Source organism: Anolis sagrei, chromosome 1, assembly GCF_037176765.1.
Source record: "Anolis sagrei isolate rAnoSag1 chromosome 1, rAnoSag1.mat, whole genome shotgun sequence".
In the NCBI taxonomy this organism is placed as follows: Eukaryota; Metazoa; Chordata; class Lepidosauria; order Squamata; family Dactyloidae; genus Anolis; species Anolis sagrei.
In genome coordinates, this window is record NC_090021.1 from 92,921,458 (window position 1) to 92,937,462 (window position 16,005).

The 16,005-nt window shown below is 42.3% G+C and overlaps 2 protein-coding genes across 2 annotated transcripts in view; one reads left to right on the forward strand and one right to left on the reverse strand.

Moving 5' to 3' along the window:
- The window catches only part of REV3L (REV3 like, DNA directed polymerase zeta catalytic subunit), a 71,866-nt gene extending 67,970 nt beyond the window's left edge, over positions 1 to 3,896 (forward strand). The window contains exons 30-32 of the mRNA XM_060753177.2: positions 1,092 to 1,338; positions 2,248 to 2,457; positions 2,827 to 3,896. Of these exons, the coding sequence (XP_060609160.2) occupies positions 1,092 to 1,338; positions 2,248 to 2,457; positions 2,827 to 2,967 (598 nt within the window). The 3' untranslated portion in view covers positions 2,968 to 3,896. The remainder of the gene's footprint in view (positions 1 to 1,091; positions 1,339 to 2,247; positions 2,458 to 2,826) is intronic.
- Positions 3,897 to 5,055: 1,159 nt separating this feature from the next.
- Positions 5,056 to 13,968, reverse strand: MFSD4B (major facilitator superfamily domain containing 4B). The gene is made up of 4 exons (XM_067467076.1): positions 13,703 to 13,968; positions 11,052 to 11,220; positions 9,483 to 9,599; positions 5,056 to 9,036 (listed from the first exon to the last, which is right to left on the reverse strand). The coding sequence occupies exons 1-4, from the start codon at positions 13,943 to 13,945 to the stop codon at positions 7,826 to 7,828; spliced, it is 1,740 nt and encodes a 579-aa protein (XP_067323177.1). The 5' UTR covers positions 13,946 to 13,968; the 3' UTR covers positions 5,056 to 7,825.
- Positions 13,969 to 16,005: the final 2,037 nt, after the last annotated feature.

Sequence of the window (16,005 nt, forward strand, 5' to 3'; positions counted from 1 at the left end):
AATTACCTCTAACAAAAATCACTTTGACAATGAATCTGCACTAAGGTTTAGCTCTCTTCTTAAGTATGTTCAGTCTCTATGAAGGCAGGTGAGACGGTCCAAATTGTAAAGTTAGTGAGTTCCACCATTGCGAAAGAAGTGTGTCTCCCTTCTGGAGGGTTTCAGGGTATTGTCAGTGTAAATTAGCATTTCTTGTCCCTCTAGTAGCAGGTGAGGAAAACAGAGGGGCCAGACTGCTGGCTTTTAGCTCTAGCCAGATGATACTGTTGGATAAGGCTGGCCTTGGCCTGTCCCAAACAAAACATGGGCCACATTGGGCTCCTGAACCTCCAACGGCTGTCATTCATCATCACTTAAACCCTGTGCAAACTCAAAATGGGCATCCTTTCTTAGTAGCTGAAATGCCATCACAGAAGAGCTCTAATCATCACTGACATGGAATACTGTAACCTTCAAGTGTAACATGTTGCTATTTGGGATTACAATAGAAGGAGAAAGACCGAAGCCAAAATTTAAATGGTAAAAGATGTTCTGATAATGAGGGAGGAAGTGTAAGGAACTTTTCAGAGAATGGATCAGAAGAGTGTTATACACATCTTTACTGTACTGTAGAGAGACAGATAATGGCAGAAGGTGCAAAGACCAGTTTTTGCCCCCATGAGAGGCAGCCTTCAAAGCCAGCCAAAAATGAATTTGGAACTGGTGGTTTTCATTTATGGGTTTTGGAGGTGGGGTGGCAGTGGTTATATGTATTGTAGTTATGTATATTAAGTATACACCTCTCTTGGAGGCCTCAGGTGTGACATGTGGCACACGAATAAGAAGACTATGAGCAAAGGGCTGGTATGTGATGGATGGATCAGGACAGCATCGACCTCCAGACGGCCCGTCTCACTTCCATGCCAGTGTACTGGATGGTCCCCTCAAAATGGGGTACAAATAGATGAGTAGCATAAAAAGAAATAAAAACCGTAATTTCTATCTTGCATAAAACTATTAGTAGAAAATATAGATATGTTCTCCTTTGGGTGTTTCTTACACTCTCAAGATCACGGTTTTCATATGCAGGAAATGTTTTTCCCTACAAACAGGAAGATGCTTGCATATGACCGCCGGTCCGAACCACGAGTTGGTGAAAGAGTGCCGTATGTCATTGTGTATGGCATGCCAGGATTGCCTCTCATACAGTTGGTCAGGAGGCCGATTGAAGTTCTACAGGATCCTAACTTGCGACTGAATGCGACTTACTACATCACCAAGCAGATTCTTCCTCCGTTGGCTAGGATCTTGTCACTTATTGGCATAGATGTTTTCTGTTGGTATCATGAATTGCCAAGGGTAAGTAAGTAATAACTTTGTCCAAAATCCAGGTTAGTGGCATGTATGTATCTAAGGAATCAATGTGGCTTAGTGGTCTGCATGTTGGGCTATGTTTCTTGAGACCAGTGTTTGATTTCCTGTTCGACTATCAAACCCACTGGGTGGCCTTGGGTAAGTCATTCAGTAGCAAACCTTGCAAGAAAAACCTTGTGGAAGTTGTGATAGATGGTTGTCATGGGTTGGAAACAACAGAAGGGCACACAGCAACAGCAAAGTCTCTTTTTGAATGTTTTTTCCCCAATATTTTTGCTTTACATTTTTGACAATTAAAAAAAACAAAAAGAGTACACAGATATACAATTGCTTAACAAACATACATATAACCTATACATATACATACATACATATACATACATATAACCTATACATATAACCTATATTATATTATTAGCGTTATAGTACCTATAACGCTAAAACTATCAACCTATACAGAAATCAGCTTTAAAAGTGGGTTTTCAGCTTCTTTTGTTTTTTCCTCTATAAATTTAACATTTTTTCCACTTTATATCCAGCACATTGTGTACTCCTGCTCCTTTTAACATATACATGCCAAAATCACAACATTTTATGCCTCCAGACATGTACGTAATGCAACGTCTTCCCCTCCAATGCATATTGATAAAATGTGTCCCAATGACTTATCATTCAACAAAATTGTTAATGTGTCAATTTCTATTATTTCCCACATCTTTACTGTCCAATCACCTTCTGTCATTTTCCACTTTTGAGGATATAAAATTTGTGTCGCTATTAACATGTACTGCGCTATTCTCTCACAAAATTGTGCATGAACATACACTTGGTAAAATTACCTTTGACAAAAAGAAATGTATTGATTGTTGTCCCAATCTTGTCCTTTCCACACAGATTCAGAAAGCTGGCAGAACATCCCACGCTGAACAGGAAAGCCGAAAAGGGACAATTTCCCAGTATTTCACCACCCTACATTGCCCTGTGTGTGATGAATTGACACAACACGGGATTTGCAGTAAATGTCGGAGCCAACCACAGCGTGCGGTGGTCATTCTTAACCAAGAAATTCGAGAATTGGAGCATAAACATGATTGCTTGGTGAAGGTAAAAAGAAAACCAACAAAGAGAATAAGCTTTATAAGATGGGCTTTATATAGAAAATAGCAAGTTTTGAAATGTGGCAATTGAAAATAGTAATGGCTTATTTATTTCCTATATTTATACCCCGCCCTTCTCCCCAGAAAGAGGACTCAGGGTGGCAGTGGTTCCCAAACTTTGGTCCTTCAGGTGTTTTGTACTTCAACTCCCAGAATTCCCAGCCATCTTACCGGCTGTTAGGAATTGAGAGAGCTGAGGTCCAAAACACCTGGAGGACCCCAGGTTGGGAACCCCTGGTTTGCAGAGATGTAGTCAATGCTGTCTTTGTGCCTAATGATGCTTCCACCTGCTGAGTGTCATTTAATATACTTCTAGATATGCAAGAACTGCACAAGCTGCCTGGACCGACAGATCCCATGCGTTTCCCTGAACTGCCCGGTTCTCTTCAAGGTCTCCAGGGTGAGCAGAGAATTATCCAAGGCCCCGTATCTTCGGCAGCTACTTGACCAGTTTTAAGGGACCTGCATTGCAGGAGTCTAGGTGCTATTTTGTTTCCAGTGTTTACCACTCTGAAACCACCATGCATGGTCCTTCGATTTCATCTTGTCCAGGATTTACATTGTCGACTGACTCTGAAAAAATAATGAATGTTTGAAGTAAATTTCTTCAACTGTTAATAACTCTTTTTAAGATGTCTGTTTATTCATCCTTCTGCCTTTTTAATGCAGATATTGGAATAAAGTATATGTTAACATCCTATAAATCCATTTCAGAATAAATGTTTACTTGAGGCGCTGAAGTCCCTTGGGAAAAATGTTGTGTTTTCTTAAGCTGTCGGTATCAGGATGTTTTACTTGCAGGTATCTCATCCATTTTATAATTTTGACTGCAGAATATTTTGTAAATACACTTTTTTACTTTTCAAACAACTGAGTAAAAATAACGTGCAATGAATTTTATACTGACACTTTTAAAGTTTGTTGGGATATTTCCTCTTCAGTTTTGCTTGACTCCAAGTAGATTTGTTGTTTTTTGAACAGACTGTGCAAACAATAGTTATGTGTAGCATTTTTGAAGCATTTTCTAAAAACCACTGTCTTGCTTTAGCTATGAATTGGGGCATTGTGAGGAACTGTGCAAAGACATTTGTTATAAAACTGTGGGACTGTTGCAATACTTTAAATAAGAAATTTTATTCCATTTTTGCTTTTGTATAGACATTTCTATTGCTTCTAAATATGCTTAATATTTCATGTATTGTACAGTTAAATTTATTTGCCATCATCTTGAGAAAATGTGTATTTAGGATATTTGTATAACTGTATAAAATGAAAAGGAATTATGTGGTCATGATTCATTTTTTAGAAATTGGAAACCATTTTGATTTAAAAATTAATGGAAATCATAGACAATTGAATAAAATCAAATAAATGTGCATTTCTAAAGTTCACTGGTTCTAGTCTTTGTTTTTAACAGTACTACCTTTTTAGTGACTGTTACATCATTGTTGGGCAATCAAAAAATAACTATAGAGCTTCAGATATAGAAACAAAATACTTTTAGGGTGTTTCAGAATGATGGACCCAATTTCAAAGCAGTATATTTCATGATAACAACATATAATTAGACAAAAAGTTACAAATGGTTTATTGGGACATCAAGTTTGATCAATTGTTATAAGCCAGAAACAAATCTAAACAAAATAACCCTACAAATGGAGAATATCTAATTAGACCTTACGTTGTGGGGTCACCCACCATCTTGTGAACGACTGAGGCCAGGAGCTGTTTGTGTGCTGGGAGAGGTATTGAGCGGTAATCCCCTGAATTTCTATGTCCCGCTCTTTCAAGCGCCAAGCGTTTCATTCATGGGTGGTTTGTGGTTTATGAGAGAAAGCAATTTCAAATTGGGCCCATCTTTTTGGAAAACCCTGTATTTCTGTTTGATTACCAAAAATAAACTGAGACCTCCAGCTAAGACCTTACATCAGAAGACTATCGTGAAAGTTCTGCTGGGTATAAACATAACAGATCACAGCCTTAATAGGACTATCCTTCCTGTTGTACTCACTCCCTGAAGAGCAGGGCCAGAGCAGGATTAGGATACATGTTTAAATTACACAAAATGGTCATCATCTGAAGTTCTCCAGGTCACTACTTTTAGTTAAAGACATATCCAGATAATTCTCTGGTATTTCCCTCTCTCTTCACTAGCCACAAAACAACTGTGGAGGAAGTCCTACAGGGGAGTCTTGTGGAATCTTCTGGATATTGTGTGAGGGAGGTGCTGGATTTCTCCCTCTGCAGCAACCAGAAGAGTTCAGTACACCGCTAGATAGTTCAGTCAGTCACACTTGCTTATATCACCAACAGGGTACCAGCCAGTATTACATCTAACAACTAACCCCAACTAGAAGAGACCCCTGAAATCAACTGCTGAATAGGAGGAAAACAGTGATAATTATTGTACCCTTCTAGAATGAACAACTGGATGTAGGTTAATGTACACTGGACTCACTTCTTGCAGGACAAATTATTAGTGCAATTCATGACTTACATTTACAGACCTGATTTCCTGACAGCTTAAAAATGAAGCTCGTGGCTCTTTCGTAAAGAAATAATTTATTCAAGAAAAGAAATCACACTCCCCCCACCCCTGTAAACACTCGTTTATCTCCGTAGATGCAGTACAGAAAGACAAAGTAAACTAATGATACTAAAATCACAGAGTTAACATTTAAGGCAAACAATCACATTTGAGAGTTAAAACAAAGTGCCAAAATGTGCAAGTCAAGGTCCAGGGATGATCTGTTTCATAATGCTAGTTAAATACAAACAAACAAACACCAGAAATACCCGCACACCACCAGGAGGGACACGAGTCTTCAAGAAAATATTACATTTATAACTACAGCATTTTTTCTTTAAAATGACTTTTAAAATCCCCAAAGTTCTCTTTATATAACAAACACCAACAATCTCCAGTACAGAATTCTTGACATCTTTACCATGCTTTTAACTGCTGAAAACTCTACTAACAAATTTTGGCCATACCCAAAAAGCAAAAATGCTGGCCAAAAGAATGCTGGATTTAGAATTCTGAAAAAGCAGCTCCACCTGTCATGTGTTATACAGAGAATGTATAATGATCATAGACAAAACAGCTTTTTTTAAAAAAAAGTGCCACTGTTTTATTTTGGTTTTTTTTAAAAAAGCTGCTGAAATGTCTGTTTTGAAATATGTATTTTGAAATACCATATGAAAGGCTGTCAAAGGAGATAACTTGTCTTTGTAAGCAAATTCATGCTCTCTCTTTGGATCCTCCTGTTCTTTGCATGAACCAAACAATAGATACATCCCTGCAAGAAATATTAAAATTGAAAAAAACGATTTAACTGCATGCAGCTGATGTGGACATCAGGAACCAAATGTACATTTGGCAGATATAAATCAATGAATAATAGCCTACACATCCAGTTCTAAGTTATATGATGTAATTCTTTCTCTTAAAAATTACATTCCTGTTTTGTCAACTTTCAAAGCAGCATGCTTTATCACAGAACACAACTGTGAGGTAGTCTCAATTTCACTTCAAATTTACTAGTCTACAAATTTAATTACCTTTTAACTTAATCAAGTTTGAATGTATGTTAGTTCACTATTATGGGAGTCTTAGGATAGTGATTATTGTTTATTTGTGTACGTTTCTGTTTTTGTCTTTAATGTTGATATGGTCAGTGGACTAATCAATAAACTTCGCACTTACTAGTCTACAGGCATAGGTAATGATAGCCTTTTACTTCCAAGTTTTATTTGTTTTATTTATTCTGTTTTATATCCTGCCCTCTCTCCCTCATTGAGGGACTTAGAGCGGTTAATGTTAGTCTCTAGTGTTTCGCAATGAATAAACAAAAAATAAACAAAAAACCCCCCACATTATATTGTCGTTAAAATCTAAGGCCACTTAATAAATTCCACTGCATTAACAGCAAAATGTTAATTTTGTGCAGAGATAGTCCATACATCCCCTTTTACATTCCAATACCGTACCTGATATTTTTAGAGGGAATAGTCTAAAGTTTATGAACAAGGTAGGCCCACATTCATCTTTCTCCACATTCTACAGATCACACCTGCAGCCTTCTTTCTTCTCTTTTCCTATAGAAATCTAAACGCCTCACCTTTTGCCAGCTTGAATAAAGGTCTCTCCCAAGTTCAAACATGTTCAACTCTGTAGGAATCATTACACGCTCTTGAGCACCACAGTGGTCTTAAGTTACAAACTATATGCAAAATATGTATTTGGTAAATCCTCCATTTTGCAAAATATGCAAATAATTTTTTTGTTGAACCCCAGATTACAGCATTTCTTATCAAAAGGCAGCATGCCACCGTAACGTTTGCATTATCATTTGAATATTGCCACGTAGCAGTCTTGCTCTTCTAACAAAAGGAGAGGTTAAAGCAAACAAGTAACATTGTAAATTCATCACATGGCACAATAAAAAAAATTGCAAAGGGAATCTTATATTACTATATAACTACCCTTAGCGGAAGACTAATAATCTTTATTTTCTTACTAAGGAAAGTTCCAATTAAATAAGTACAGATAGCCTTCCACACCTGTCGGTTTGACTTTGGCAGATTTGATTGTTCACAAACTTAACTTTAAGAATTCTGTCTCGGCACCTCTAGGTCCTCTGGTATAATCCTTTAGTCAGATTCCAACAGTTGACCATAAAGCTATGCTGGACAACAAAGAAATTCCCAGAGAGGTATTCTTTCAGGTACAAAAAATAGCAATTTCATGCGTCTTCTATACCTTTACCCCTAGAGAATGTGGATTGCTACCTATTCAGTACTATCTTGATCAAGAAGAAAATTTGCAAATCACATTGGAAACAGATGTTGATTATAAAATGCAGAAAATATGGGAAAATTTAAACAAATACACAAACAGTAATGCTCCTGTTTTTCAAAGAATATACAAATGACACTTTGAAATGTGGTTTTTAAAAGATGCAACAGCATCCAAACACAAATGTTATCCAGATAGATATAGATAGATAACTGGCACTCAAGAGCAGTGGAAATTGCAGGAAAAGGGATTCCACCTGAACATTAGAAGGACTTTCGGACATTAACAGCTTCCCAAATGCCTACAGAACAATGATAACATGAACGTTAGGAAATATTCTGCCCTGCGGCATTTTTCTACCACCGTGATGTTCATGCAAGGGAGCTCTGCCACATTATTCCTCTATGGTACATTCCTCAGACATGCTTTTAAACAAAGCAACCTCAACTGGGCTTTACCAAGCTTCCCACCTCTGCATTGCCACATATGCATACACTCCTTCCTGTAGAAGAGAGCTCTAGTCATTTTTACTTGAATTCTTTCGTCTTGGGGATCCTATAGAAAGCACAGGAGAAGGATTACATATCTTTCCTGAAGGGGGATGAGCAGATGAGGCAAGTGCAGACGCCCCTTGGATGTTCGTAGTCGTTTCGATGACCGAATTCTGTCGCGTATCATTCATCTCAATTACTTCAAAGTCTGCCTCATTCCATTCCTTGCCCTCCTTGTCCTCCTCATCCTCTTCCTCAAGGTGAGAGTTGGACAACAATGCTTCTCGGAGGTTCCCATCTCCAGCACCTTTCCGATTAGGATCACTTGGGGATGTTGCTAATTTATACAGCACAGGGAACAGCACAGCTGTCATGGCTGCGGATGCCAACGCAGTATACATAAGCACCGGGATCGCAGGGTAGTGTCCTTGCAGGAAGCCAACCACAGCAGGAATACACATTTCCCCCATTGCAGCACCCATGACAAACAGTGCAGCAGACTTCCCTTGGATGGTGGTATACTGCTCAACCCAGGATATACCACTGGGGAAGATGGCAGCCATTGATGCTCCATACACCGCAGAGCCAAGCCACAGAGAGACCGGGTGCGTGTTGAACAGGGCCAAGAACAAGGATGACACAGTGGAGAATATGATACTCAAGAGGATGATCGACCCAGGATGAGAGCAGGCAGCCAGGCAGATCGCCAGTCCCCTGCACGCCGCAAAGGACCCCCAAAAGACTGAGTTCAACCCTGCCGCTTCGCTCTCCTTCATGCCCACATGGGTCTTGGCATAAGTAAAAATGTAAGACCCATAGGTGACCTCTGCTCCAACGTACCAGAAAAAGAATACAGAGAGGAGAATTATGAGGGCGTAGTGGTATTTGGCAATCTTGTATTTCTGTGCAGAAAACTTCCTTCTGTCACGAGCAGAACTCCTCCAATATAAAAGACAGAAAAACAACGCCACGAGCAAGACGTAAGTGCCTATCACAGTATAAGATGACATCACGTTCATGGTGAAATGTAGCTTCTCCAATGACACGGGAGAGTCCACAGCAGGTTGATGGTCACCTGTGCCACCCAGATGGTCCTGTGAGTCCAGAGCAGAGCCGCCCAGCGCCATCTTGGCCAAGATGGGGGCCACAAAAGCACCCAGGGCAAAACTGAAATGTAAGGCTTGCATATGCGGACCAGCCTCTGCCCCCCATGTGTCCAAAGCCACAACATTGCCACCTACAATGCAAACAAACAAAAAATATTAAAACAATCAGGTTTGGAAGGCATGGCCTCTCAGCTTTGGAAAGCATCAACAATTAAAGTACAATGAATACAACAGGTCTGGGCGTTCAGGTGTATATATATATATATATATATATATATATATATATATATATATATAAAGAGTATATATAATCTTTCCTCAAATGAAAAGCAGAATAACAGAAGAATAAAACAAGCACAGAACAGCAGCACACAACTAACTCAATGGAAGTGGTATCAAACTGTTATTTGCTCTTCTGCACAAACAAGCAGGATGCAGGTCCAAGAGTTCTGCACACATGGTAAAACGCCCTTCTCATCAAGCAATTTTCCATTTAAGGGACGCAAGATATTCCAAATTCATTAATACGACAGACATGGAGCAGTATGACAAACAGTTGCTGCTGTTGGTTTTTTACCTGTATCCAGGACTCCCATTGAAAAACCAATGACAGACATCATGGCTGTAAGCAAAATTGCTGTCTTACACCACGGGATGGCATACAAGCCCATGGCTGTAGCCAGCATAGAAAAGCCTACAAGGAAGAGATATGACAGAATTAGTGGTTTGTATAATCATTGCCTATATTTTCATATTTAATTTCAAAGCCAAGATTACATTGCGTTTTTTTTTACTGAATTACAAAAAGATCCCTACGTTTTTGTTGTTAACTGTACATGTGAATTCCCAGCAGTTGCAAGATAATAAATCCAGGTTCATAATTGCTGAACACAATGCCAGCCACTGCATCCAGAAATGAAGGAGCACAACAACTGCTCAAAGTGAAAGACTATTTTTCTGATCAGGCTTGGAAAGATTTAAGGGATCTTGTTCTAGGATACTGGAGAACTTGGTGTGGTGCACTTATTAAAACTAGTCAGCTTAATTCAGCCTGGACTAATGTGGATGACCACAACATTATCTTTCCGTGTTAGTTATCCTTCCAGCTTTCTCATGCTGTTCTTTGTACAAATATGTATAACAGGGCCATATCTGTAAATTAAATGGCATATTTTTGAGGAAAAATGCAGGCAGCTGTGTTTTGTTTGAAGCCACAGAAAATGGGATGAAAGACACTCAGCACTGAACACATGTGAAACCAGTAACAGACAGATGCATCAATCCGTAAAAAGTAATGGGAAGGAGATTGAATCTCACATCTTGATTATTTCCTCTTCTGATCTACCAACTGGGGAGTTCAACTTTGTGCATTGGGCATATCCTGGCTGCTACACCATTACATTGTAGATTGATACATGCAATAACTCATCCACACAAGGAAATACATACAAACACAGCATTGCCCAAACACAAATTGAGGAACATGAAAGGCACTGCAGACTAACTCAACCAGAGAAGTCAGCCATAGCAGAGCACCTTATGAACCAACCTGGACACAGCATATTATTTGAGAACACAGAAATGCTGGCCACTCTAACAACCACCATGTCAGACTACACAGCGATGCCACTGAAATCCACAAGCAGAAAGGAGGAAACCATGAAAATGAACAAAATCTGGCTACCAGTTTAAAAAACTCTAAAATCAGGAGAGTAAGGAAAGGACAACACGCAAAAACAGGGGAATTCCAGACAAGAAGCAATCAGGGCCAGCTAATCACCTCCCAACAAAGGATTCCCCATGCAAGAAGCAGCCAAGCCTTGAAGCTGCAAGGCTATTCAATGCTAATCAACAGCCTTCACACCTGCCTCAAACAGACAAGAGTTCTTTCTCCCACCCTGAACATTCCACAGATACTCGTATAAACCCCACTTGCCTTGTTTCCAACAAACGTCACAACCTCTGAGGATGCCTGCCATAGATGTGGGCAAAACGTCAGGAGAGGATGCTTCTGGAACACGGCCATACAGCCCAGAAAAGCCACAGCAACCCAGTGATTTTGGCCATGAAAGCCTTCGACAACACAAACACATACAACCCCAACTACAATGATATACAACAGAACTGTTCATTTCTGCATACTCACCCAAGAGAATTTGGGCATTCATGCAGTCGACGAGCAAACCGCCAATTAAAGAGCCACCAAAATACCCCGAGGAACGGCCCACAAAGATGAAAGAGATCTGACTGACATTTCTGTTCACATTTGCTGCCAAGTCTGGAAATGTGGGCCCCAGGATAGCAATGGCCATGCCCTGCAAGGCAAAAACAGCTTGTGGTTAACCGCATCTCGGTTGGCCAAGAAGACATCTGGCTGAGGTTGAGAAGGTTGGCTCCCTTCTCCACTGCAACTCAGGGAACATATATATCATCCCAACCAAAGTTGTGGAGGAAAAATAGAGAAATCAAGAAACCCTACAAGCATTTCTTCCCCTCCACGGCATGACAAAGTCATCAGCTTCTTTCGAAACTTTTAAACAGAGGCTGGATGGCCATCTGTCAGGGATGCTTTGAATGCAATATTCCTGCTTCTTGGCAGGGGGTTGGACTGGATGGCCCATGAGGTCTCTTCCAACTCTATGATTCTATGATTCTAGGACTAGTTAGACCAGCATTTCTCAAATTGGGGGTCGGGACCCTTTGGGGGTCACAAGGGGATTTCACAGGGGTCACCAAAGCCCATCAGAAAACATATATTTCTAATCGTCTTAGGAACTCCTTTGACAGAGAAGGCTGAAGATCTCTCTGCCTATCCTTTTCTTCCTTTTTGGAAACAGACAGGGAATCCTCCCACCAAAAGCCCTCTTCTGCTCTGATTGGCTGGCCTCTCTGCCACGGAGAACGCTGTTTCTGAGACTCCAAGTGGGGAGGCAAGAGCAGGTGTGCTTGGCAAAAGGCAGCATGGTCTGCATGTGCGTGCAAGGCTGGAGGGAGGCTCGTGCCAGCAAGTCCCTTCAAGGCATGGGAGCTCTGTGTGGGAAGTTTGGCCCAATTCTATTGTTGGTGTTGTTCAGTATTCTCTTTGATTGTGGATGAACTATAAATCCCAGCAACTACTATTTATTTATTTACTCCACCCCAATGGGAACTCAGGAGGGTTCACAGTGTTGGCAACAATTCAATGCAACTACAACTCGAAAATATCAAGAGTTTTCCCCAAACTCCACCAGTGTTCACATTTGGGCACATTGAGGATCTGTACCAAGTTTGGTCCAGATGCATCATTGTTTGAGTTCACAGTGTTCTCTGGATGTAAGTGAACTACAACTCCAAAACTCAAGGTCAATGCCCACCAAACCCTTCTAGTGTTTTCTCTTGGTCATGGGAGTTCTCTGTGCCAAGTTTGGTTCAGTTCCATCATTGGTGGAGTTTAGAAGACTCTTTGATTGTAGGTTAACTATAAATCCCAGCAACTACAAATCCCAAATGATAAAAACAATCCCCTCTCCCAATCCCAACAGTATTCAAATTTGGGCGTATCAGGTATTTGTGCCAAATTTGGTCCAGTGAATGAAAATACATCCTGCATATCAGATATTTGTATGACGATTCATAACAGGGCAAAAGTATGATAGCTGGGCCCCTACACTGGTTGCGCAGCGCAGGTCTGAATTAATGAGGGGAACATGTGCGCGAGTCAGAGCAGCGAGAGACGCAGCTATATCAGAGTCATGGCAAGATAGTTCACCAGAAAGGGGGAGAGGAAATATTTCTATCCCGTTTACCGTCTTGGTAAACCCTTGTCTTCTCTTAATTCTGACCCGTGTTGCGCAAGTAGTGTAGCGTAGGGTCCCGGCTATCATACTTTTGTCCATAACAGTAGCAAAATGACAATTATGAAGTAATAACGAAAATAATTTTATGGTTGGGGGTTACCAGATGAGGAACAGTAAATAACTCTAACATAACTTCACTCGCCTTAAGCACTATGCTTGTCTGTTTGTTGTGTCCCCCCCCTTTCCTATCCTGGCTGCTTGTTGTCCCCACCCCCCTTTCTGTCCCTTCCCCTTTCTGGCGAACTATCTTGCCACAACTCTGTCACACCTGTGCCCCTCCCTCGCTCCGCTGTCTCGTGCATGTCTTCTCTTAATTCTGACCCGTGTTGGGCAAGTACCATAGCGTAGAGTCCTGGCTATCATACTTTTGCCCATAACAGTAGCAAAATGAGTTATGAAGTAGCAACTGAAATAATTTAACGGTTGGGGGGGGGGGTCACCACAACATGAAGAACTGTATTAAGGGGTCACATTAGGAAGATTGAGAAACACTGAGTTAAGATAAACCTTTCCATTAACACTATGTAATGCGGTTTTTGTCCCTAGGTTACAAATGTCATTTCCTAATTGGGTCTATAGAAAAACAAGTTAATGAAACTGCAAAAAAATTTTCAATGAATAGCTGATAGAGCGGGCCTGGGCAAACTTGGGCCCTGATTCTAGGTGTTTTGGACTTCAACTCCCAGCATTCCTAACAGCCTCAGGCCCTTTCCTTTTCCCCCTCAGCCGCTTAAGCGGGCCTGGGCAAATTTGGGCCTTCCCTCCAGTGTTTTGGACTTCAACTCCCAGCATTCCTAACAGCCTCAGGCCCTTTCCTTTTCCCCCTCAGCCGCTTAAGCTGTTAGGAATGCTGGGAGTTGAAGTCCAAAACACTGGAGGGAAGGCCCAAATTTGCCCAGGCCTGCTCTGTCAGTCAAGAGGCCCAGGCCTGTGAAAGAACCATGGGGTTTTGTGCTCTCACCAGGCCCAGAAAGGCGGCGCAGAGCACCCCCGAGGTGCACCACTTCAGCGCCCTCAGAGGGGCCCGCGCCGCCGCCGCTTCCGCTTCCGCCCGGCTCCTCCGCGCGGCGCTGCCCCCGGTCACCCTCACTTCCGGTTGGAGGGGCTCCGGCGCCTCCGCCCCCTCCCCGCGGCCTTCCTCCCCTTCCTCCTCGCCGCCATCCCTCTGCGCGAAGCGGACTTGCTTCCTCGCCCCCTCCGCCATCACTGCCAGGGAGGAGGAGGGGGGGGAACTGTCACGCTCCCTGATTGGACGCTCGCCGCCCCTTGCGTCATAATGGCCCTCGGACCGCCATTGGTCGAACACGAGCGGGTTTTTTTTCTTTCTTTCTGGCGCTCTCCAGTCATTGGCCCGCTTCTGCGGAAGAGGCTCTGTCCAATCCTGGCAAGGGCTCGGGATGAGTCAGTAAACAGAGCCAGCGTGGCGAGCATCTGACTGGGAATCCTGGGGAACGTTTCATGCCTCACCAAAGAGAAGCAGTTCCAGCCATCATGGCCGGAATCACTGGGTTGCTGTGCATTTTTCGGGCTGTATGGCCATGTTCCAGAAGCATGCTCTCCTGACGTTTCGCCTGCACCTCACAACCTCTGAGAATGCCTGCCATAGATGCAGGCGAAACGTCAGGAGAGAATGCTTCTGGAACATGGCCATACAACCCGAAAAATGCACAGCAACCCTGTGCCTTCGACAACACATTTAATGAATGCACCCCTAATGCAACCTCTTGAGAAACCAGAACCACCCACATGATTGTTTTTACACAAGGTAGTGCCCCAACAGTAGTTCAGCCATTGTATTTACACGTGACGACCTAGTGTTAAAAAATCAAAGTCCACTGAAATTCAGAAACAATTAGCATAATTGTATTTATTTATTTGCTTCGCTTATACCCCGCCTTTCTCACCCCCGTAGCTGGACTCAAAGCGGCTTACAACTCTGGCAAGATTCAATGCTGTTTAAAACGTAATCGTAAAACATCCTGTCAACTAAAAACAAACAGTCAAGCAAATAAGCACACAGAATAACAGATTAAAAAGAGCTGTCAGGAATCCATCCATATTCATCAGCCTCCTGGGGCAGACCATCTTAATTGGTCCTCCACCCCTACAGAGGTTAGGAGGCAAAGACAGTCTAAACCTGAGCAGGTGATGGTTGGTCCATGGCAATGGAGCAATGTTCAGCTCCTCCACACTAGCACCATTCTCCTATCCCTGGCAGAAAACCAAGTCTAGTGTGTGCCCAGTTCTGACGGTAGGGCAGATACCATTTGGGACAACTCCATGATTGCCATGGAAGGCATGAAGTCCTGAGCCTATCCCAACAGGGTGTTCTCCGCATGGACATTGAAGTCCCCCAGCACTATGAGCCGTTGGGACTCCAACACCAGGCTCGAGATCACTCTGGCTAGCTCAGGCAGGGAGACTGTAGTGCAGTGGGGTGGTCGGGACACTAACAGAATCCCTATTCTGTCCTGGCCACCTACTCTCAAGTGGACACACTCAAATGTGGTAGGCTGTGGGATGAGGCACCTGCTCAGAAAGATGGGATCCCTATAGACTACTGCAACCCCTCCTCTCCACCCTCCAGATCTTGACTGGTGCTACACGGGGTAGCCTGGTGAGCAGAGCTGGAAAATATTGACCCCCCCCCTCCCCAAAGCCTCATCCAACCAAGTCTCCTTTATGCATGCCAGATCTGCACACTTTATTATTTATCGTGTCATCAGCAACCATTGTATTACAATTCTAACAGAGCAAAACAAACACAGAGATTAAAAAGAAAAAGAAAAAAGAAAAAAAACACACAGATTTTGTAAATTTGGTATTTGGTTAAATGTCCTTTGACCAGTATCTGGCCACTTGGAGTGCCTCTGGGGTTGCCGCAAGAAGGTCCTCCATCGTGCATGTGGCAGGGCTCAGGGTGCATTGCAGTACTCATCCAGAATAAGATCCTGGATTATTGCTGTTTTCCCATTTACAGACCTGGGCATTCAACAGCACAACCCCTAACCTTGGAGGGACCACCATCCTGGATACTCAAGTTTACCATGTCAGAAAACTGCATTAGAGCTACAAGTACTCTTTCTCTTTCCCTAGGCCTAATTAATTTAGGTCTACCTTTCCTGTATCTCCCCCTCCCCTGAATTACTCCTATAGGGGCCCCTCAGCTAGGGGAACTCCCCCTCCCTCCATATGGCCCACTTCTCCCTCCTTCAGCCTTAAGAGCTCTTTACTCTAGAATTTTGTGATTGAGCAGTCAATAGC